At 29.0% G+C, this 23,928-nt stretch overlaps 9 protein-coding genes across 21 annotated transcripts; 4 read left to right on the top strand and 5 right to left on the bottom strand.

The window, feature by feature from the left end:
• The first annotated feature begins 63 nt into the window (after positions 1–63).
• Positions 64–808, top strand: LOC124430483 (NADH dehydrogenase [ubiquinone] iron-sulfur protein 6, mitochondrial). Its single transcript, XM_046977135.1, has 3 exons — positions 64–234; positions 375–551; positions 627–808. Exons 1-3 carry the CDS (start codon positions 103–105, stop codon positions 690–692), a joined length of 375 nt encoding a protein of 124 aa, XP_046833091.1. The 5' UTR covers positions 64–102; the 3' UTR covers positions 693–808.
• A 98-nt stretch (positions 809–906) lies between these two features.
• Positions 907–2,679, bottom strand: LOC124430482 (protein SYS1 homolog). 3 transcript variants are annotated; one of them, XM_046977132.1, is made up of 3 exons: positions 2,569–2,679; positions 1,902–2,108; positions 907–1,551 (listed from the first exon to the last, which is right to left on the bottom strand). In XM_046977132.1, the coding sequence occupies exon 3, from the start codon at positions 1,496–1,498 to the stop codon at positions 974–976; it is 525 nt and encodes a 174-aa protein (XP_046833088.1). In that variant the 5' UTR covers positions 1,499–1,551; positions 1,902–2,108; positions 2,569–2,679; the 3' UTR covers positions 907–973. The 3 variants fall into 3 exon arrangements, with proteins under 3 accessions (XP_046833088.1, XP_046833089.1, XP_046833090.1); XM_046977133.1 differs by lacking the exon at positions 2,569–2,679 and adding an exon at positions 2,190–2,458; XM_046977134.1 differs by lacking the exons at positions 1,902–2,108; positions 2,569–2,679 and adding an exon at positions 1,739–1,858.
• A 42-nt stretch (positions 2,680–2,721) lies between these two features.
• Positions 2,722–6,445, top strand: LOC124430479 (hormone-sensitive lipase). Of its 9 annotated transcripts, none has more exons than XM_046977118.1 (11): positions 2,722–2,853; positions 3,068–3,609; positions 3,702–3,903; positions 3,973–4,186; positions 4,292–4,479; positions 4,565–4,847; positions 4,945–5,167; positions 5,292–5,482; positions 5,611–5,939; positions 6,052–6,177; positions 6,260–6,445. In XM_046977118.1, exons 2-11 carry the CDS (start codon positions 3,251–3,253, stop codon positions 6,326–6,328), a joined length of 2,184 nt encoding a protein of 727 aa, XP_046833074.1. In that variant the 5' UTR covers positions 2,722–2,853; positions 3,068–3,250; the 3' UTR covers positions 6,329–6,445. The 9 variants fall into 9 exon arrangements, with proteins under 9 accessions (XP_046833074.1, XP_046833073.1, XP_046833071.1 ...); XM_046977117.1 differs by having other exon boundaries at positions 2,731–2,864; XM_046977115.1 differs by having other exon boundaries at positions 2,824–2,955.
• Positions 6,446–6,857: 412 nt separating this feature from the next.
• Positions 6,858–8,737, bottom strand: LOC124430481 (probable N-acetyltransferase san). Of its 3 annotated transcripts, none has more exons than XM_046977129.1 (4): positions 8,606–8,737; positions 7,489–7,645; positions 7,201–7,367; positions 6,858–7,127 (listed from the first exon to the last, which is right to left on the bottom strand). In XM_046977129.1, the coding sequence occupies exons 1-4, from the start codon at positions 8,659–8,661 to the stop codon at positions 6,956–6,958; spliced, it is 552 nt and encodes a 183-aa protein (XP_046833085.1). In that variant the 5' UTR covers positions 8,662–8,737; the 3' UTR covers positions 6,858–6,955. The 3 variants fall into 3 exon arrangements, with proteins under 3 accessions (XP_046833085.1, XP_046833086.1, XP_046833084.1); XM_046977130.1 differs by lacking the exon at positions 8,606–8,737 and adding an exon at positions 7,879–8,018; XM_046977128.1 differs by lacking the exon at positions 8,606–8,737 and having other exon boundaries at positions 7,489–7,872.
• Positions 8,738–9,401: 664 nt separating this feature from the next.
• On the top strand, positions 9,402–14,525 carry LOC124430477. The gene is made up of 3 exons (XM_046977106.1): positions 9,402–9,543; positions 9,691–13,852; positions 13,945–14,525. Exons 2-3 carry the CDS (start codon positions 9,863–9,865, stop codon positions 14,236–14,238), a joined length of 4,284 nt encoding a protein of 1,427 aa, XP_046833062.1. The 5' UTR covers positions 9,402–9,543; positions 9,691–9,862; the 3' UTR covers positions 14,239–14,525.
• A 959-nt stretch (positions 14,526–15,484) lies between these two features.
• On the bottom strand, positions 15,485–18,965 carry LOC124430364 (bifunctional 3'-phosphoadenosine 5'-phosphosulfate synthase-like). The gene is made up of 6 exons (XM_046976807.1): positions 18,578–18,965; positions 17,554–18,357; positions 16,964–17,398; positions 16,669–16,878; positions 16,313–16,595; positions 15,485–16,187 (listed from the first exon to the last, which is right to left on the bottom strand). Exons 1-6 carry the CDS (start codon positions 18,605–18,607, stop codon positions 16,090–16,092), a joined length of 1,860 nt encoding a protein of 619 aa, XP_046832763.1. The 5' UTR covers positions 18,608–18,965; the 3' UTR covers positions 15,485–16,089.
• Positions 18,966–19,151: 186 nt separating this feature from the next.
• Positions 19,152–20,080, bottom strand: LOC124430365. The gene is made up of 3 exons (XM_046976808.1): positions 20,029–20,080; positions 19,780–19,937; positions 19,152–19,720 (listed from the first exon to the last, which is right to left on the bottom strand). The coding sequence occupies exons 2-3, from the start codon at positions 19,908–19,910 to the stop codon at positions 19,297–19,299; spliced, it is 555 nt and encodes a 184-aa protein (XP_046832764.1). The 5' UTR covers positions 19,911–19,937; positions 20,029–20,080; the 3' UTR covers positions 19,152–19,296.
• Positions 20,081–20,375: 295 nt separating this feature from the next.
• Positions 20,376–22,500, top strand: LOC124430408 (tryptophan--tRNA ligase, mitochondrial). Its single transcript, XM_046976938.1, has 7 exons — positions 20,376–20,625; positions 20,704–20,871; positions 20,977–21,239; positions 21,343–21,464; positions 21,549–21,819; positions 21,898–22,142; positions 22,392–22,500. The coding sequence occupies exons 1-6, from the start codon at positions 20,530–20,532 to the stop codon at positions 22,124–22,126; spliced, it is 1,149 nt and encodes a 382-aa protein (XP_046832894.1). The 5' UTR covers positions 20,376–20,529; the 3' UTR covers positions 22,127–22,142; positions 22,392–22,500.
• Positions 22,200–23,853, bottom strand: LOC124430407 (reticulon-4-interacting protein 1, mitochondrial). The gene is made up of 6 exons (XM_046976937.1): positions 23,571–23,853; positions 23,255–23,490; positions 22,968–23,177; positions 22,781–22,893; positions 22,419–22,686; positions 22,200–22,336 (listed from the first exon to the last, which is right to left on the bottom strand). The coding sequence occupies exons 1-6, from the start codon at positions 23,818–23,820 to the stop codon at positions 22,229–22,231; spliced, it is 1,185 nt and encodes a 394-aa protein (XP_046832893.1). The 5' UTR covers positions 23,821–23,853; the 3' UTR covers positions 22,200–22,228.
• Between the last annotated feature and the right edge of the window lie 75 nt (positions 23,854–23,928).

Genomic DNA, 23,928 nt, shown 5'->3' with positions numbered 1-23,928 from the left:
ATGATGTTCATTATACGAACATACTAACCTAAATTGTATAATACGAAAACAAAACATAAATAGGAGACCTCTTACGGTACAGTGTCGTAACAGTTAATAAATATGGCGAACAGGAGTATTTTCCGTCTGCTGGAATCTTCCAGTAAAATATCACGAACAAATGTACCAGTAGTAACTTTAACGGTACGAAAATACTCAAATGAATCATCCGATGAAGTAACTCATACCGGACAGGTAAGGTTATTTGGAAATAGTTTTACTTCGATGACATCGAATCCTACATAGATTTCTAAAAATTATACTGTACCTATTTTATATGTTCATATATAAAACAACACTTTTATTATAAATAAACGTTCTTATCTGTTCGCTAGAAATTTGAAGACGACGACTACCGACTTGCAAGATTTATCGATAGGCCAAAACATGTTAATCCTAATTGGGCTATAAATTATATATCTAAAGTACAATCTATCCCTAAAAAAGATCGTGTTGTAGCGTGTGACGGTGGTGGTGGTCCTTTAGGACATCCTAAAGTTTATATCAATTTGGTAAAAAGCAATAAAATATTATCATCGCTTATCCAAAGTAAAACTCTATAAACAAATTCATTATCTTTCATATAGGATGAACCAGGTTCAAATGTCTGCGGTTACTGTGGTTTGCAATTTCACAAGGAAGATCATCATTAAGTGATATCCAGACTGAATATAAATAGTAAAAAATATATAAGTTATATGTTAAATTGATGATATTAATACTATATTATATTAATAAAATGAGTAGTAACTTCTTGGTATCGCTATAATCCAGTGTATTTATATGTATAAATAGTTTATAAAACCTATACTTCTATATTAGTCTAAGAGAAGTATTTAGATATATGAGTATAAAGAAAAGAAAATATTAAAGAAAAGTGTATTCATATTATTAATCTAACAAGTTCATTAGATAATATATATACACTTTTTTATTACAAGGCTGTTTTTTGATTATTCATACTCAGTGGTATTGCTTGCAATTCTGTTCTCATACAAAGAAATTCTCCACATACGCACATTATACTCAAGGAAACAATATTCAAACTCCACCAACTGAACGAAGTTGGAAAACTGGCATTGTATGCCCAACAACAACACAAATGTATCAAGTGAGCTGTACATGCAAAGTCCATACACTGTTTTGTTCTCTGTACTAACCACCATAAGGCCATAGCACCTATTAATGCATTCAAAATAAAGATTACTATTACTAATTGTCCTCCAAAATCACGAATGTGTATTTCCTTATATTGAAAGGCATAATCCAAAGAATTTGTAGAGCCTAAAAGCGATGCTATAATCCAGATCCAAATTCCAAGAAAAAAATACATGACAGACTGTACTGCTATTATTTGTGAAATAATGAGTATAGGGTCCCATGTGGTCTTACGAAACTGACCAGAGATATTGTTCATTGCTTTGTTTGAAAATAGGTTCATTTCATAGATAAAAACCATCCAAATCCATGTATTATAATTTCCATTATATTTGTAAATGATCTTTTCAATTGCTGTAAAAAAAATAAAATATATCCCTGTAAACATATAACATGTGCAATAGATATTTCTATTTTAATATTACTTTGTTCATGTTACATTGTTTTTTTTTTTTATTTTTTTTTTTTTTTTTTTTTTTAATACAAATTTCATGCAGAACATTCTTTAAAACTTTTCTTTAAAAGTTATTTCTTTTCTAACCTTAAATATTTGATTTACACGATTACATTCTATTAAATAAAACACATCTTTCGCATTAACATTATTATAATATATTACAAAGTTCCACGTCGAATTCGAACTGACATATTTACTTTAATGCATTCAAAGAAATGCAAAGTTAACGTAATAAAGAAGTAAATACCTTTAGATATTTATAGACGAGAAAGCTCTTCACAATAATATATTTAATCACAATAATATATTTATACCAGTTAATATCATTATTATTGGGAAAAAAAATAAGTCCGACATAGACAACAATTAATAATAGTGATCTTGATTAAGGTTAGAATCATAAGCGCCATACGGGACTCGAGTCGAAGTTTGTTTAACTCGACATTCAAAGTGACTGTAATAAATATTTTATTAATGTTTCATTATTTACAATGAGAGCGTGTAAATTATAAGGCTGAATAGATATGAGTCATACGTATAAAATACGTATTATGAAAATCGTTAGCGCTATTTGTCTTTCTTTGTTGTTATTGATACTGTCAACTTGCAAAATTTTAACAAAGTAAATACTTTATATTATTAAATTAACTCTGATGGTATTCCAACCGAGAGATAAATATTAATTCGTAATTTTGTAGAATTTTTGAATTGTAGAAATCTGCAAAATCGATATATATTCAAATAGACCAAAGTTTGTCCGATCGGAGAAAGATAAAATAATTTTGTATTAGAATATATCTATATAAATATATATATGCTTTGATATAGGATAACAGGTTTGATAATAATGAAATTTTATATCGCATTGATGTTTCAATGTTAATAAATATAAAAATACGACAAATTTTGTTCACCATATTTTTTAATAAGATCAACAGCGTCAACAATCGTAAGGTAGTTTGCCTTTTTCAGTATATTATGTATAATCAGTAACAGTGAGATAATATTTTTTTGCCAGCTGGTAACATCTTTTATCAGTTATAACAAGTAATAGTAAACTTGAATCACGATGATTGGATATTCGTAAGCGCGCGGATTAAAACTGTCCAGTCAGTATCCGTCTTTCTAAAGAAAAGCGTACTCTCATCAATGACGCATTTGTGTTTGGAGAACGCTCATCGATTGCGAAAAGCTTTATGGTAACAATGATGTTCGTAGTACACGATTGCATTTTACTGCATGATATGGCAAAGTTATAAGAATATGGTTGATTTTATACAATAATGATTTGTAAATGAGTTGTGAATATTTGTCAATGTTTATTATTTAAATATAAAAATGAAGAAAGAGTAATATTATGAAATATATCTTTTAAATAAACTATAATAAATTTATTTATTAATTTTTATACAGATTTCATTGTTTATGGACTCAAGGAACTTTGAATGGTGAAGTTGTCATATAAATGGAATTTCTTTAAAATTATGAAAATCAATGCGTATACAATAATAGTATTATCCAGTCGAAGAGATTCTTAAAAAATCATTCCTCGATTACTTATTATATTAATCATAATACAGTTGACAACAATTTCAAATGTCTCTTGATGATGATTTTGAAAGACCGTTTGAAGAATTTGAACCTCTGCAATGGGGAGCTCTACGAGAACTGTGCCACGCTAATAAAGACTACTTTTCGACGCATCAAGATGAAAATGGATCAAGAATCAGAGCTGGTCTTTTGGCAATATTGGATCACTTAGAAAAGATGCAACCTATATATAAAGAAATATCAAGAATCGCACCAATGTTTGATTTTGATGAACAAACCCCAGGAAATGGATATAGAAGCTTTTTAGTATTAGTTGATAGATGTATTATGCACTCTGGTACGGTATGCCGTCAAATGTATTGTCAAAAGGATTCCTTCCTTTTTCGTAAAAGTTATTATATGCGGTAAATAATAATTTTTCATTATTCCTTTAATATAAACATATCAATACATGTAATTTACATGCAGCATAATTATTAATTTTATATGTATTTAGAGAAATTGAGGCTTGCTCTCAGTTGTTAGCATCTTTATACACTTGTCTACAATACTTGAAAACTCTTTACTCTTGGAGCGATCGAATGAAAGACGGAAAATTATCTTTGTTTTCTTCTAATGAACATACTCCACAAGAACTTTTAAATCAGGCAGAGAATATAAATCAATATTGTTTTTATGGTAGATGTTTAGGATTTCAGGTAATTTTAAAAATTCCTCCAATTATAAGATTGAGATTAAATATTAAAGGCTTATTATAATTATTTCAGTATTGTGACAATATAAAACATATTTTAAAAACCTTATCAGTTTGTTTGGCCTCATTTAGTGAAGTTTATTATTCTAATGGAACATTATTTGGACGATGCGCTAATTCTTTAAAATATATATTGGATCCAGAAGCAAGAGCACGTCGTATTGTTCACGTATCTCAGCATGCAGATGTTTCATTTTGTCAAGCTTTCTGGTTTTTGAGTGAAAATGGTAAAATTTCTTTCCAAAAAAAAGAAAAAAAAAAAAAAAGAAAAAAGAAAAAAAAAAGATCCTAGATTGTGGAATTCGTTAAGGTTCTATCATTGACTATTTCAGAAATGCTATGCAGTTCAGTATCAATGGTAGTACCATTAAGTATAAATCAAGTGATATCTATACCTCCTGAAGAATTAACACTTGATACACTTGATGGTGGTAAAATCTCTATTCCAATACCAAACAGTCATATAGGGAGAAAGCCAATACATGTCCGATTACTTAGTGCTGTACGTCGTGTTGGAATGGTATACTAATTATATAACAATTATGTAATATTTTTATTTTTATATTTATTTATCTTATAGATAAGATAAAAATATTTTTTTCCAGGTCGGATCTGCAGGTATTGGAGGTGAATTACTTGGTTTATCCGAGAGTTTGATTATCCATTCTCATGGGGGAGGCTTTGTAGCACAAACTTCCCGTTCGCATGAAGCCTATTTACGAACATGGGCAGTAAAATTAGGTGTGCCTATTTTAAGTATAGATTACAGTTTAGCACCAGAAGCACCATTTCCTCGTGCTCTTGAAGAAATATTATACGCTTACGCATGGTCATTGAATCATGCGAGTACACTGCTTGGAAGTACAGCACGAAAAGTACTTCTTATTGGTAAAACATCTTCAATATTTCGAAAGGATACGAATTTATTTGAATGTACAATTAAATGGAACTTATTTCAATTATTCATAAAATAAAACGTTAACAGGGGATTCTGCGGGGGCAAATTTGAACTTGGGAATTACTTTTAAATGTTTAGAAATGAATATAAGAAAACCAGATGGTATTTTTATGGCATATACACCAGTATTGGTAGAATTTGTAACATCACCATCTCGGTTATTAAGTCTAACTGACCTATTGCTACCTTTTGGTTTTATGATGCGATGCCTAAAAGCTTATGCTGCAATGGATAATAAAAAGACCTTAGGGTAATACTGAAAATGATTTATAGTATCTGCATGTAATATTATCATTTTTTTTTTCTTTTTTCTTTTCTTTTTCTTTAAGGAATTGAAAAAATATAATGGTGATACAAATGAAGCTTCTTTGCAGCCCTAAAGACAAAAATCAAGGTAACAATGAAGTGATAGAATCAGAAACTGAATCATTTGCAGAAGTTAGCGAGAGTGATCTTATAGCATTAGCTCTTAGTCCTAATGGAGACGAAACAAATGATGCACATAAACTTGCCTCACTTCCATCTGACTCTACATTAAACTCTGTAAGCCTAACAGATGTTGATGGTACGTACAATGTTAGACAAATTAATCCTACAATACATATTAATGAATTTAAATAATATTTATTAATATAATATCAAAGTATAAAAATAAAAATAGATTTCAAGTCAATGATATTATTTATATACTAGGCATAGATCATCCAAAGCAAGAAGTTAGATCTCAAGAATATATCAAAAAATTTTTAGAAATGTATAGAAATTCAAGCATACGTACTTCAGTCCCTGTACTAAATAATTATAATGGTACAGATGTCAACCCTCCAAGTAATGGCAAAACATGGTCACTTTTTGGATGGCCACTTGGTGGAGATAAAAGAGAAATTAGAGAACTCGATATGACGGCACGAGCAAAAAGTCCTTTAGAAGAATTTGTGTTCACAGTTCCGAAAGATCCATTATTGAGTCCATACCTTGCATCAGATGATCTCTTAGCTCGTTTACCACCCACCAAAATTTTAGTGAGTTTATGGCTGTTAGATTTTATCTAAACTAAAGTTTATTAGATTTGTAAAAAGATTTTATTATTAATAAAATTATAGTATTATTAATATTTGGATATTGTAATTGTAGACGATGGAACTGGATCCTTGTCTTGATGACTGTGTTATGTTTGCAAGAAAACTAAAATTGCTAGGAAATGTAGTGACTCTTGATATATTATCTGGTTTGCCTCATGGATTTCTTAATTTAGCACCAGTGAGATAATTTTACTTAATTATCTCTACATATGTATAATTAATACATAATATAATTATATCTTATTATTTTACTTTTGTAGATTTCAAAAGAAGCATATGAAGGTTCTGAACTTTGCATTAAAAGGATCCTGGAATTATTACAGTTGTAATTTTATATATACACACATACACACACACACACACACACACATATATATATATATAAAATTATACACATGGTGTATATGCTAAAAAGCTTTGTTAAAATGTGATGGTCTGTAAAACTATTTCAACCTGGTTTGTGATTATTTAGAGAATATTCGATCGATTTATTAGATTTGGTAATATGCATAAAAAATTTATTATGTAATATCTGATATAATTAATTTCTAATTTATGTATTTTGTAATATATGTATATGGTTACACAATTTTTATTAATAATTTTGGAATTTTTAATTTGCATGTATATTTTATTTATTTATTTTTGATCATATAAATATAACTTTTAATTTTGGTTTAATGCTATGTTAAAACAAAAATTTTTTAATCTATGCATCCTTTTTCACAAGTCTGTATTTCGTAAATAATGCAAAGATGATATTGATTGCTACATAAGATTAAAATATGTCTTTAGATTTTTATATTTGTATCGTTATTTATGTACAGGTGACTCCATAACATTTGATGCAACAGTAGATGTAATAACAAGGAGCTTTATTCATAGAATTCAAAGACAAATATAATTTTGTGATGGTAAAGAAAAAGATGAAATGAAGTAATGTACAAGAAAATTTATTAGTTGATAGTCTGTTGATTCGTTTGATTTGCTCGAGGTCGCAATGTTTTCTGTAAAACATGCGCATCCGCAGGCTCTATTCTTTTATAATAATGTTGTTTCGTTTCCACTATTTCAAATCCAAATTTTTTATAGAAATCAATCGCCCCTTCATTACTTATTTGAACGTGACTAGGAATATACGATACATTTGTTAAGAAATTTTCAGAAATAATATTTCATAATGATTTGGATGTATACTTACAGAAAAATTGAGTCAAAATTTCCATCTTTATTGACATACTTTAAAACGTGTTGTACCATCACTGTACCAATTCCTAATCTCCTATAAGGATATAAACACCCTAAAGTCATTATATATAAACGTCTAGAGTTTTCTGAAGTATCTACACGACAACAAACTGCACCAACCTACAAATATAGAATAATATTCTTTGCAAGTAACAAATGAAGAATATAACTGATATGAAAATAATTGTTAAAACATATAATAAATTTATAAAAATAAATGAATATAATACGGTCTAATTACCACTATGTCATTGTAATATGCTAGTTTAGCAAGTTCTCCTGCTTCTAAAACGTCCTTATAAAATTTTTCATTATACGAAACTGGAAACACCACTTGATTTAAGAGTTTAAGTTGTTTTATATTATGAGGCGTTACATCTCCCAATTCTATCTTTGACCTGTAATAAATCGAGAGATACTCGAAAATTCTGTGTTCACCTCCTATGACACCAGCATCTTTAAATCGGCTTGTTACAATCATTATAAGCGTACAAAAAGTGAAATATTATCTATCGTTATCAGTCGTATAAAATACGTTTAAAAACAATAAAATACTTTTGAAAGTTGATATTTATACATTTAAAATATAAGACAATTTGTTGAAGATAACCTCAAACTTATCACAATTTACCTAGTCATATTGGCCGACAATAAACTCCTCACGGAGGGATAGTTTTAACCTACTAGCGATTGGTCGCATTGCTAAGAGTATTTTATAGATGAAATTGTTGCGCGCGCAATACTTTTACCCGCCAATTTTCTTCTATGTCGGTTATTTCGATCGGTTACTTTGATTATTATATAATTAAAGACAGGTAAGAGAAAAATATTATTTAATAATAAACATTGTTTAAAAGTAATATTAAATATTTAAAAATTTTGAAATAGTATTGATTATTTATTGCCATATGTATGTGCGTGTGTATGTGTATATATATATATTATATATATATATATATATATATATACACACACGTACATACACATACATAGCTATACTTAATTTACAGATGCAAATACACGTATAAAATGATAAAAAATGATCAACTTAATCAATCGAAAAAGCTATACAAAATCGTTAATCATTCTTTAAAAATATTTACTATGCTTCACAAGTATTGGTTAACACTTTTAAGCTGTGTACTCACTTACTTAAATTAAATTACGTCACATGCTTAAGGTTATTTTATTATTATATTTAGGTGATATTTTATTCAACATTATGTAGTAGGAGTGAAAAATTTTTTCTGTTATTTTGCTCACTACTATATGTCAACAATCGTTCTTTCTTTTTTTTTTTTTTTTTTAGTACTGTTGATGGATTAACATTGAAAATAAATTTTCGATTTAGAATTTACATTTTGATTTCCCAATATGGTTGCGATCGTCGCCATCTTAAATATAACGACGTCATACTATCGTACGACGAAAGATTTTTAGGAACACGAAAGTCAAACGTGGCAGCAGTCCATCTTTACAGATAGTGAATGTATCAAAAATTCATTGATCTATCTTTAACACATTTGTTTTATATTTTCACCAGTGGTTTGATGCTCCAAAGGCGGTCGATTCGCCAAGCTGAAAGTGCACAAGACATATTCAAAGCTAGGCATGAATTTTGGAAATGTAGAATGCCAATGATATCTTGAAAATAATAAACGTAGAGGCGCCATTGCTACGCGCCATCTGGATATCGTCAAGAAGAAGTTATGGTAGTGAGAAATTGGAAAAACTTTCGAATAACGCTGTTACTTTTCGTAAGATCGTGTATCAAGAGGAGAAACTTATAATTTGAAACTGGTATAACATCCACTTGTAAATATAAAAGTACTTATGAATATAATTTATAATAGCAGATTGATCACAATTTCTTAACCTCAATATATTATAAGGAATTTAGGATCTCTGCGTTTGACACATAAATGAAATGAAGAAATTTATTTTTCTTTTAATACATTAGATGAATGATCAAATTATGAATAAAGATACCTGATTTACAGGAAGCATTGATTACTGTAAAAACTTTGATTTAAGGCCCACATAGCAGAATATTTGCAATGGGAGAACTTGTAAAAGTTATCATCAAACATACAGTTTGATTAAAAGCTTAATATTGTTCCTATTTATTCATGTTTTATCTGAATCTTCGATAATTATTGATAGAGGGCATAGAAAAATATTATTTTGAATAAAAGAGAAGTATTAAAAGTAATGTTTAATGCTATATCTAAGAATACATATACAATTTATGTTCGAAGATAATTTAAAGGAATATTCTATAATTTAAGTATTTAAGGTAACTACTTTTAAAATTTCTTAAAGCTAGTATTATACAGAAATTATATGTTATATGTTATATTTGCTATTTATATTTTTGTTATTTATATTTTTGAAATAATTGAAATTTTCTTTAGATTTATAAATAATTTTTTAATAATTTCAGACTATTATGTCAGTGCAAATATATGCTAAGGCATTACAATTTATTTACAAAGAATGCTACTGTTTAAACTACATATGTTACTTTAAAATGAAAATAATAAAAAATGTGTTAAAAAAATAAATGTATTCATAAGAGGAATTTCCAAATTAAATAAAGATCAGATCATATAAATATGCAGAATTCAAAGCTTAATAGAGATCATGATTATGGAGAATTAATATTAGAAAATCATAAATATACGACGAATATCAACAGTCAAAAAGGTATGCTTGAAAATAATTTATCGAAAACTGCTTTGAAGCCTATGAGAATTGCTTCAACAATAAATAAAGATACATTAGGTGGACAAGTTAAAGATATAAATGAATTAAAAAAGATAACACCTCGTGTAAAGCTTTTGGCTCACGATGTAAATAGTTTGAAGGAATTAACAAAAATTTCATTGCAAAATAAATCACTGAAACAAGAAAAAATATCAATGTTTGAACATACAAAGCAGGAATTGAAAAAGTATTGTCGAACTTGCGCTGGTTTGAAGCTTCCATTAGTTGATATTTTCAGTGAAAAAGGTATTCAAATGAGGCTAAGCCAACAGATACAACATTTAGAAGAAATAAATCCACATGACAGTTTATCTACTCAAATGTGTATGGATTGCATTTGTGATTTGAAAATGAGTTACAAATTTTTTATGCAAATTAAAAAAGCTGAAGTTAAGCTAAAATCAATTCATGTTACATTAACTGATACAGTTGCACGTAATATAGAAGCAGAAAAATTGCAATCTTTAGCTAACAATCAAATTAATCAAAAGCAAATAGAAGAGACTTATGATTGTACTATGGTTCCTGCACCAATAGGCATTGATAACGATGAAAATGTTCCAAAAATATCTGCAATTTATTCCTTAAAGGATATTTTAAACTCAATATCTTCAGAAAGTAAAGAAAAAGAGAATCCTGATGTAACATTCAAAACTGAGTCTGACATTTTTGAAGATGTTACAGGTGAACATCATAGCGATGATAACGAATCGATAGAAGAATTTGATCCAGATGATCCGCCATTTCAACCCGATAGTTCTGACGCCGCAGAATCCGATGATGAAATTGAAAGTAGCCACGTAGATAGAAGACGAAATGCACATAAGAAGGAAAATGTTGATAAGGCAAATAATCAATCTTTCGTGTTCCATGATTCATCGCGTAATAATTTGATACAGAATCAGGATGATGCTAATCAAGATTCCAATCAAACCGTATATAAATATGACATGGCATTAAAGGCTTATGTCAAAGTAGAGACTGCGCAGGACAATATATTAAGTTCCAAATTACAAATTGGCCCAAAGATAGAAATTAAAGATAATGAATTTGGGAAAGACACTCCAAAGCAACCGAATATATTGAAGCGCAGGCTTTTACAGCAAACAAAAAAGGAAGGCTTAGGAAATAATGAAGAGCTAAAATGTACCTCGACTAATGTATCTGATACTAATGAAAGTCCGAAAGATCCGAAAATTCAAAAATTAGATATACAAAACCCATTAAACATTAATGATCCCCAAGAAGACGGAATTATGTATGTTACTGTGAAAGGTTCTAAACCAAACGAAATATTATTAGTAAAAGTTAAAAAGATGGATAAACCATTTGAAAAGAAAGATGATAAAAATTCAAGTAAAGTAAAAGGTTTTGATTTTAAACCGGTTGGCAAAATTTTAAAGAGATACGAAACTTTAACAACAAAGGAAAAGAATTTATTTACAGAACGTACAAAAAAATTGGATAAGAGAGAACAGATTATAGAAGAACAAATAGAAGAATATAAGAAAAAGCGTGAAAAGGTTTTAGGCAGCCAGTCAAGTTTAACAATGAAAAATGAAGAAACGCCAAATCGATTTATTAAACGGGTCGAAAGTTCTGATGATCAAAAGCCAGTTATATATGAAGAAAGTAATTCAAATTTAAAAGCAGAATCCGACGTAGACAGTAGTACGATGAACAGTACTATTCTCAAAGATGAAAATAATATTTCAGATGTTTCAGATTCTCTGCAAGATAAGTCAGTCCAAGAAAAAGCATATGTGAACACAAAGGAGTATTTATCACGTTTAGCAAAACTTAAATTAAAATGGGAAGAAGCAAAGAAAAAGAAAGAATATTTACAGAAGGAACTTGATCAGTCTTATACAGAAGGAAATATGGAGAAATTATCACGCATTTTAGGAGAGAAAGAAAAAAATTTGCTAGAGTTTCAAGATTATTTAAAGCAAAGAAAAATTGTTATCACCAGATTAAAAGATGAAGACATCATTTCGCTTTATGAAGATAGAAATAACACATCTCTCCAAAAAAGTTTACCAGACCTGATCGATGAAACAACACCAGCAGATTATATACCAGAGGAACATTATTTAGAGTGTGATTATTGTCCGGAAACGTTCGCTTCAAAAGAAGTTCTCGAAGATCATTTGAAAACGCATGATTTCAAAATTATGCATTACTGTGAAGACTGTATGGAAGAATTTCCTACAAACAAAGCAAAAAGAAATCATAATGTGGTATGTTTTAAAAAATTATTATGTAAATACTGTGATGTAATGTTAGATTCGAAAGGCAAAAAGAGGCAGCACGAGCAAAAACATTGTGATAATATGTTTGGCCAGTTATGTGATATTTGTGGTGAAAAATTCAAACATCAAGGGACATTGGATCAACATGTTAAAACGCAACATATGAGCTGGGAAAAAATTTATCAATGTCCAAAGTGTCCAAAAAAGTTTGCTTTCAAACAGAAATTGAGCTTTCATTTAAAATCTGTACACACAACATTGAGAGCTTATTTATGTGAAGATTGTGGGGCAGACTTTAAAAACCCCGCCAGTCTTAGACATCATCGAATTCGTAAACATCAACCTGTAGGGAACAAAAGGGAGTGCCCGGTTTGTCATAAATTAGTACCATTTTATAGCCTTTCAAAGCATATGTATACTCACAAAGCTTACACTATACAATGTCCGCATTGTGATAAAATGTTTAAAAATAGTTCAACGTTGAAACAACATGTTAGAATACATGAAGATCAACGACAATATCGTTGCGATACTTGCGGCGTTGGATTTAATAGGAGGGATGGATTAAGGCTCCATATGAGAGTTCATGAAAAAACCGATAGTAGAGGATTGAAGGAATGCTCCTGTCAAGTGTGCGGCGAGAAATTTCCAAATCATTCTACACTTGTTATACATAGAAATCGCGTACACAAAGATGGAAGGCAATATACATGCCATATATGTAATAGATCTATGATTTCAACAAGATCATTAGAATGGCATATGTCTCATATACATAACGAATCACTTCCTGGCATTGTGAAAGAGGCTGTAGATGGATTACCAGAAAAGAGAAGAGTTGCTTGTTATCATTGCAATAAAACTTTCAAAACGGAAATGATTTTGAGAACACATATTAAAAATACTCATATGGAGAAAGATCCTATGAAGTGTTTGGATTGTGATATGACGTTTACTTCTGAGGTTAGATTGAGGCATCATATGATGGTAACTCATAATAGGCTGGAAGGCACATTGCCGTGTCCTCATTGTCCAAAACGATTTGTAAATCAACTTAGATTAAAGACTCATATGATATCTCATTCTGAGGAAAGGCCGTATACGTGCGAAATATGTGGTTTTAACTTAAAGACAAAGATACAACTCATCAAGCATCATCAAAATAGACATAGCGACGAAAGACCTTTACAGTGTAGATACTGTCCTTGGAGGTGTAAACAAGTAAGCGCGCTTGTTTGTCATGAAAGAACTCATACAAACGAACGACCATATTCGTGTAGTGTTTGTAGACAACGTTTTAAGTATTTGGGTGATAAGAACAAACATGAAAGACGTCACGAAAGTTTAGGAGGATCTGGATTTAAAAGAATAGTACCTGGCAGAAATATTAAGCACTCGAAGGTTCAAGAAGAAACCTCTTGTTCTGAACAAGAACAGGAAGAACTGACGCGTGTAAATGCACAGCTTACGGAAGGTCAATACGAAGAACAATCAAGTCAACCATTTGAAGAAAAATTTGTGAAAGAACAAATTGTCAAATTTGAAGAACCAGAAATTACAGAAGAATACGAGCAGGTCTATGAACAGGTATATATATAAATTTATAATATATATTAAGGACTTGTTAGTTAACACACATCTTACTTAATATATATTTTTTAAATTGTGATATATCGTAGGATTATGAAGAGACATCGAGGGAAGCTTCCGAAGCTGCAGAAGTTATCATGAACATGGAGGATACCACTGTGTATACAGAAGAAGTAACCGCAGACAACATAGAATCTGCAGAAATAATGGCAGATGAAATGATGACAAATGAAATTTTACAGAGTGGAACTGTAGTACATTTACAACAACAAGATGATTCTGGAAAAATTCAAGTTATTCCTGTAATGTTATCTTTACCTGACTTATCTGATACGAACGCAGAAGTCAATTTAGCAACGGCATCTATAATGTATAACAATTAAAAGGAATGATTTGACTATTTATGATTATGATAAAATCGTATTTGTAAAGAAACATTTTGTGGTTCTAGGTAAAATTGTATTGTGCTTTCTCTCTAAAGGAAAGTCACATTCCTGTAAAATAAATTCAGGATATTTTCTATATTAAAGTAATTATACGAATAATGACTACATATAAAGTGTGATATTTGCGTACTCTGTAACATAAAAAACGGTTTTTCACTGCTAAAGTAGCAGTTTTGTAAGGTTATACATATAAATATATGTTAACAATGTAAAATACGATGAAACAAAGGCTTCATATTTGCAATTCATATTGAAACACAAGTCTATAAAATTTTCAAGTTATAAGGAAATAAATGAAAAAAAAAAAAGGAAAAAAAAAAGAAAAAAAAAATATACTTTATAGTAAATAGAAATAATTATTATTTGCTATGTTATGATACTATGTACAAATCTATATAAAAAAAAGAAAAAAAAAAAAAAAAAAAGAAAAAAAAGAAAGGAATAAGAATGTTAAATATTAATGCAATGTTAGATAATCATTTATTTGTAAGATCGACAGTATCATTAAGCATATGTTTGTATATTTGAGATCTTGTCCATTTATCAAAAACTTACTTATTCCATTACAAGATGTCATTATGGAATATAGGATTCAGTTGAAAAACAACATATTTGTAAACATAATAGCTTTGCAAAGAAAACATAATAAATCCTTTGATATAAATAGTATATATTTTAAATATACGAATAGAATAAGATAAAAAATATGAATTTATAAGTTTTATTTGAAATTACGTTACAATCGAGATTTTTTAAATATTCTTCCCTCTGTATAATCAGTATAATTAATTACGATTAACTGTGTTAATCTCTTTATATTATGATTATTCTTTGGAAAGTATATTTGAAATTTTTCAATTTATGGATACAATCCATAAAGAACAAAAAGCAATTATTTTTAATTTATTATACGAATATATTAAAGTATCTATCACAATAATAACACAATTATAATAATGTTCGCTTATTACAATATTCATTTGTAACATTTTTTACCTTTTGTCCTAGACATCTATAATTTTGATTTACTTGTTAGAAAAGCAGTATTGATCAGTTATGTAATGCAAAACATAAAATATGCTGATATAAATTCCGTACTTTATTTTGTCATATTGTTTTCATTTTTTATCCAACTTCGTCTGTACGTTATCGTGGTAATAAAAAATATTTTCACTATCATAAATTCTTTGTTCTGTTACTTTAGCAGCCTTTGAAAAGCCAAATATTGTGTGCACGTAATGTGTTTATTATTTAGTTGAATACATTGAATTATTCTCATTTGTACATAATCACTATAAAGTTTGTTTTCTCTTTCATAAGTATTTTGTAACTAATTTGTACCTTACGCTACTAAAGCTACGTTTATTATGTTATCAATTCGAAATATTTTCAATATTACATACCATATATGTCACACATTTCGTATTCTTTGTTAATACATATACATATGTAAAATATATATATATATATATATATATATATCTATATATATAGAAAATATCGTCATTTTCTTTGTAGGTAAAAAATAAAATTTACTTACACATTGCAGAATCATTGCAAATAGACATCAACCTATCTAATGAAGGGATAAATTCCCGATATTATGCTGTACAAGAGAAAAATTTTAAATATACATGTACAAACATGTAGTTAAAACCATATTTCGCTCTTACTTTTGTATAGTGTGGCATATGTCAATCGGTATAAGAGGATGCAAATAGACTAATTGCACTGTATGAAGTGGTCTAATTTATAGACTATTATAAAATTATTCTAAGTGAATTTTAATTAATTCTTATTTACATTTTGATAATATTGTGCAAGGATGTTCCATGCTTTCGGAGACATAAAACCATCAGGTGGACACTTTCCTGCTTTAGCTAAATCTACAATAACAATGTATTTTTAATATGATTTTTTTAATAATAATAATATATATATATATATATATATATACATACATACATACATTATATCTTATTTATATATCTATAAACGAAATATTTCTTACCACGCATTCTCGTTCCTGATATAAAATCAAAATCTTGTTTCCGTTCTAGATCGAAAAAGGACATTTTTTTATTTTTCTTATCATATGCCGCAACTTTAAATGGAATGATTTCTAAGCTTTGTAATCCTCGTGCCATTGAAAGAACTCTCGCACCGTGAGTAGGATCATAGAGATTACCATCAGGTGTAGCTTTCTTATTTGGATGTGGCATACCAGCTGGGTCTCTACCCACAATGTAAAAATTTGCACCTGCATTCATTCTGGCCTTGGCATGCCATTGTACCTTAACAACAAATTTTATAAATATATATTTATACATTTTTTAGCACATATTAATTGTACAAATTTTCACCAACTTCAACAGGACCAGCATACATCATAGGACTTGGAAAAATAGCTAGCAAAGTAGAATTTGCATCAAGTACACCCTCTTCTAAAACAGCCTTATGTTGCATAATTCTTGTATGTAAAGGTACATCGTCTTCTTTCGTCCAACCTCCTAGTGGATGTAATAATAGTACAGGGTTTTTAAAACCTCTTTCTTCGAGTAAACGTTTTTTCGTATCCTGTAAATAAAATGTTCCATGTTACTGTGATCAAATGTATTATGAAGGATAAATTTAAATAAGTGAGATAAAAAAAGAAATATACCTGCATAAGTAAGGCATGACCATTATGTATAGGATTTCTAAGTTGAAATGCGAATACTGCATCAGCTTTCATTTTTCTACATTTTGCTCTAATTTCATTTGGTGTTAATCTATATATATCAAAACCATCGTGCCATTTAATCCTTTCTAGAACTTCTATATCCCCACCTACCAACCAATCTCCTGATTCATAAATCATCTTCACATATGGATGACCTAAATTGTTAGTCCCAAATTGCCACCCACATCTTTCTTCTTTTCTATGAAAATAAAACTCTGGTCTTCGTAATATTGCCAAAGCCTTGTTTTTATATTTAAGTGTTATCGCTGAATGTCCCTCCAAACGAAGTTTATCTGTAGTACTTATTGCAAGAACTATAGGAATAGACTGATTTACTTCTTTTCCACCTTCAAGTAGACATTTCAAATGTTGAGTCTAAAAACATTTCCCCTAAAGCCTTCAATTGTGTTAAGAGTATGAAAAAGTTATCTTTATTTTTCTATTTTCGATCAACGTATATGTATATATATATATATATATATATCAGTTTTTTACAGAAGCATAAGCATATGTATAGAAGTATTATGTACCTGTAGATATTGGCTTTCTCTCATGAAACCAGTAAGTGGGAGTGCCCATCCTTCTGCTAGAATTTGAAGCCACTGTACATCGATCTTTGTAATTTCTACACTTTGTAAAGTGTCTGCTTCTGCTTTGGCAGAAGCAATTCTGGATTCTGGAACAAACAGTTCTCTTATAGGTGCAGTAGGTTTTGGTAATACTGGTATGATACACTGTTTTTCCAGAAGATCGATCACCGTTGCAGCTGATTCTTCTAAAGTACAGTTCTCTGTGGTTACCACCAAATCAGGATTAATAGGTCTTTCATACATCTGATCTATACCAGTAAAACCTTTTATAGCACCTTGTCGTGCTTTTTTATAAAGTCCCTTTGTATCTCTAGCTTCGCAAACATTAAGCGGAGTATCAACAAAAACTTCAAAGAATGGAAGATCCGAGGCTTTGTGTATTTGCCTTGCCATTTGTCTATCTTCTTCAAATGGCGATACAAAGCTACATAAACAAATTTGTCCACTATCTGCAAATAACTTTGCAACTTCTGCAACTCTCCTTATATTTTCTTTTCTGTCTTCTTTACTAAAGCCAAGATTACAATTTAAACCACTTCTGACATTATCTCCATCAAGCCCGTATGCTGCAATTCCATGATCAACTAGTATTGCTTCCACTTGAAAAGCTATCGAAGTCTTTCCTGCTCCTGAGAGACCAGTCAACCATACTGTACATCCACGAAAACCTCTTACATGACCTATAGCTTGACCACGTTTTGTTCTTGATACATGATGTGCCTGTTCTGACACATTAGTACATGACTAGAAAAAAAAGGCAAAATTATTTAAAATCTTATTAAATAAAAAAATATTATTTGACTTAAACATTTTTTACCCTTATTCAATTTCGTCGCGATGTAAATTATATATATATATATAAATACTTTATGACTTTATCATGCATATGATAAAAATCTTATCTATTGTTATTTTTGTTATATTTTATGATAAGAAGGCATTTTTTTATAGTACCGTTACATACCGTCATCATTTTTTTATGTGGGTTTTCCATAATGCCATTCGATCTACGGCTATTCCTTGCTTTTTGTATGTCTGTATGGCGATTGATTTTAACTTAATCGAAATATAATATAAACTATATTCTATAATATATATAATTCTCCATAAAAAATAGAGATTTATCTACACAAATGCATGGCAATGAATTGTATGAAATTTCTCTTTAATTAATTTATTGTTTTTGTGTCACTACGATATACGCATCGAAACTTTATTGTACCTTGCGGTTTTTTAAAGAGTGCACTGAATACTATTGTAATATCATTAATACTATTGACATTGATAATTAGTAATATCGAATACTAACAAAATTAGACAACTACACTTCGATGTACTTAGTACGACGACTACGTCGACATAAGTCGACGAGTTTGATATTAGTTGAATAGATAAGTCCTACTCAACATAAGTTCATATTGCTTTCCCACGCATGCGTAGGCGATTGTTCGATTGTATTCGGTTATATTTCAAATCGTATGCTTGAATTTTATCAAAGTATTATTCTTGTTTTTTACTTTTTTATTCAATTTTTATTTATTTAATTTGTTTTTCTTTTCTCTTTTTTTTTCTTACAATTAAACTAGTAAATATAATTGTACCTGTACAGCTAATTAATGTATTTAAGTATATTTAAGATGAATTTTATTTAACCATTTCTTATCATTAATCAATATTTTTTTCTTACTCATTACATTTGTGCTTTATTATATTGAAAGTGTTGTTTAATTTATGTTCAACAGACATAAATTTTGTATTTGGATCATTGAGAAGAAAATATACTTGATCTCCAACATTTAATATACTAATTTCTTCTAATAAGGAAGATACACTATACATTGGTTCTTTCACAGAACCAAAGATATCATCAATTTTGCCTAAGTAAACATAATTTGTAAAACTTTGATTCTGAGAATTTGGATTATATACAAATAATGGAGTATCCAAATATAAAAGATTAGACATTGATGGTTGGATAAGAACAAGACCCATGCTAGTGATAATACTTCGAATTGTTCCTGCAAGATACTTGTCATTTCCACTTATTTCAAGCTTCTGTTTTGTAATGTTGGAATTTATGCTAAGTTTTGTAAAATATTCGTTGATTCTAAAAATGTAAATTTTTTGTGTTACCATTTATTATTTAATAATATGCTATTTACATACCGAGACACAGATGAATTTGAGTGAGATACATATGGTGTTACTACATTTAAACAAGAGCCTTCGTTACCACTAATATTATTCTTTAGGAAACTCTTATTTAAAGGTATGTATGTTTTGCCATCTTGTTCCATTGTTAAAATATTAGCATATAAATAAATCTACCAAAATTGTATTGTTAATAAATAAATTGTATTAACAATGTTTTTTTTAAAACTACGTTATTATATAGAATAAAAAAATAATAATTACGCTTAGTAGGAATAATTACACTTGATAAGAATAAAAATACTTTATTTATTCGAATTTCTTAGTATAATGACCTTGCCTTGTATTTAAAAAAAAAATATATATATATATATATATATATATATATATATATATATGTACATACGATTTCACTTAATATTTCATTTTATATAAGAACCGTAAAGATATTTATATTTATATTCTCAACATCATGAGAAATAATTTGTTGTTTATTTTTAATTGTATATACGTTTATACAACAACACATTACAAATTTAAAAACTACAATATATTTCTATTTTTAAAATTGGCGCTTTTTTATCATAACAAGTAGTGTGAATTAGCGGCTAAGTTCACGAAATTCTAAACATGAAATGTATATGAAATTTCATTGCCTCTTCTTAAGTTGTTCATTTGCGGGAAAACTCAAATGTATCCCTTACGGTAACGGATTATATAAATTAATATTTATAAAAATTTGTATACCACTTTTTTTTACAAAATATGTTGAGAATCGTTAAATGTGGTGTTTTCATATCTCATAGTTGGAATATTAACGTTTGTCATAATGCAAAGTCTATAAGATCATTTAGTCAAAAAGTATGAATAAATTAATTTGAAGGTTATTTTGTTCTTTAAAGATTTTTAATTTTTTCATATTTATATTTGTGATTATAGTTTGTAAAAACTGAGTATTCAAGGAGAATATTTTCTGGCATTCAACCTACTGGTAATGTTCATTTAGGAAATTATCTAGGTGCAATACAGAAGTGGGTAGAGTTACAAAATTCAGAAAAAATAGTTATATGGAGTATTGCAGATATGCATTCTATTACATTACCCTATGTAAGAGAATTTAAAATGTATAATAATTGTATATGATGCATAGTGTTTATATATATATATATCATCTCAATATCAACAATTCGTATATATTATATATTTTTATAGAATCCTGTCACATTGAAAGATAATATTTTTAAAGTAACAGCCACATTATTGGCATGTGGAATAGATCCACAGAAAAGCATATTATTTCAACAGTCTGATGTTTCTATGCATTCAGAATTATGTTGGATACTTGGTTGTATTACTACCATGGCTAGGCTTGGACATTTGCCGCAATTCAAAGAAAAAAGTCAAACCTTAAAGACTATTCCTTTAGGATTATATATTTATCCTGTTTTACAAGCAGCGGATATATTGCTTTATAGGTATATCCTTTGAATAATGTCTTAATTTATATGCTTCTAAGTTTTGTAAATGTTTTTTTGTAATTCTATAGAATAAAAAGGCAAATACAATATTATATGTTAGAGCTACAGATGTACCAGTTGGCCAAGATCAAGCACAACATATACAATTAGCACAGGATTTAGCAGACTCTTTTAATAAAAGGTATGGAGATACTTTTCCAATACCACGGAGCCTTATTTGTGGTATGTGTAAATAATGACTAATGTTATTAAAAATATTTGAATAAAAAGAAAAGTATATGATGGCTGATTGAAAGTACATTTTAGGTGATGCAAGTCAAAGAATAAAATCACTAAGAGATCCTTTAAAGAAAATGTCCAAATCGGATAAAGATCTCAAAAGTAGGTTGGATTTAACGGATAAACCAGATGTGCTGTTAGAAAAAGTTAAAAAGGCCATAACCGACTTCACATCTGAAGTAAATTATGAACCTGAAACACGACCAGGTGTTTCAAATTTAATTGCTATTCATTCTTTACTTACTGGAAAGTCACCCGAAGAGATTTGTAAAGATGCACAAGGTTTGGATACTGGAAAGTAGGTATTTCTATTTATATATAATGTTGCTCATTAAAAATATTAAAATTACATTTTAATATCTTTTTAATGTCATAGGTATAAATTGGTATTAGCAGATGTGATAATAGAGAAGCTAAAACCAATTCAGGAAGAGATATTTAGATTATTAAACGAACAATTTTATTTGAATGAAGTTTTAAAGATAGGTTCACAAAAAGCAATAGAACTTGCATTTGATTGTTATTCCGATGTAAAGAATAAAATAGGGTTTGAAAGGAATAAAGGAGAAGGAAAAGAAAAGACAAAATATACTATTGTACATTGATTACGTATAATTAAAGGTAAATATTTATTATAAATAAATTAAAATTTTTTAATAAGAATAACAAAATGTTAAAGAAATTTTATAAAAGAGTTATAATAGATATTATTTCATGTCAATAATTAATTTACCTCGTAAATGACCTTGCGTTACTCTTTCATATGCTGCTGGTAAATCTTGAAAAGGATATATTTGTTTCACAACTGGTATTATCTATAAAATATACTTTTAACATGAATATTTATTTGTATATTATGTTTAATTATAGAATGAAAATGATCTAATAGAAATATACCTGTCCACATTCAACAAAATCATGAAGCATACTCATGCCTGTTTCCGATGGTACAAAAAAGCCCCATTTTACAGAACCTTTGTTATTAGACTTTGGAATATTATATTTAAATATGTCACCAAGATTTTTAAAAGTTCCAGCAATTAATCCCAACTGATCAATATTTTTTAATAATGGAGAATTGAGTGTTATATAAGTATAATATGGGTAACCCTTTGAATTTATTAAGTCTGGTCCTTGATTGGAGCAATCCAAAATTATATCATATCTGCAAGTAAAATTTATTTATATAATTGATGATAGCTATTGATAAAATGTTGATAAGTGAAATATTACAAATTAAATGATATTAAATTACATACGGTCCTTCAGAAATTATTTGTGCATCAGCATCACGTTGTTTATAATCTATTACAACATTAGCTCCTAATTTTTCCATCATATTTACAGCATCGCTGCTACAAGTGGTTATTACCTGAAGAAATTTGTTATAATTATCAATAAGAGGACAATACTATATGCGATAGTAATATAATAATATTATATTACATGCATATTCCAAGCTTTCAACAGTTGTATAGCCATAGTACCAACACCTCCAGAACCACCTAATACTAGTATCCTTCTATTTAATCTTGTACCGATAGATGTTTTATAACACAAACCGCCAGTAATCCATAAAGCAGACCATGCAGTCAATCCAGCATACAAAACACTTGCAGCTTCAGTGTATGATAAGTTTTTTGGATATTGCCTTACCTGTAATCGTATAATTTGCCTCATAATTTTAACTCAAAATATATTTTATTATATGTAGGTAAAGATATATAAATTACCAAGCTACTATCAACAACCACGTAATTAGCATGGCAGCCTTGCTTATCTACAGGAACTACACCCCATACTTGGTCTCCCAGTTTTAGTTTATCTCCAACATTGTGTCCCTTTGAGACTACAATTCCAGAAAAATCTCTTCCTAAAGTTAATGGAAATTCAATTAAATCGCTATACGCATAGCCACCAAAGTTCCTTGCTTTACGCATAAGATTTAATAACGTTGCACCATAACCACCTGTCAAAGACATAATCACTTTTAATACGTCAATACATAAACATGCATAATCTTAATGCGAGGAGAGTGATATGCCATACGTATCATTGCAATGTCTATAGGATTAACACTTGCTGCTTGGACCTTGATCAAAACTTCCATCGGATTTGTAATTATCGGTATTCTAACATTTGACATTTTTAATTCGTTCACGTTGCCATAAGAGTGTATCTGCCAAGCTAGCATTTTACTCTCTACATCTTCTTTGTACTTTGGTGACAATTGAGCAAGAGAACTCAATCGAGTATCATGTATGAAGCGTCTTAATTTTAACATATTTTTTGTCAACATCGTTGAATATCACGATGGAATAACTTCAAATCAAGATTTATGGAAAAGAGAGGTTAACTTTTCGCATTAGCTATGTCGCGTGAAACTTTGCGCGGCAACGTGCGTGTA

Source organism: Vespa crabro, chromosome 18 (genome assembly GCF_910589235.1).
Source record: "Vespa crabro chromosome 18, iyVesCrab1.2, whole genome shotgun sequence".
Lineage (NCBI taxonomy): Eukaryota > Metazoa > Arthropoda > Insecta > Hymenoptera > Vespidae > Vespa > Vespa crabro.
The sequence above is the reverse complement of the archived record's forward strand: the minus strand, read 5'-3'. Positions and strand labels throughout refer to the sequence as shown.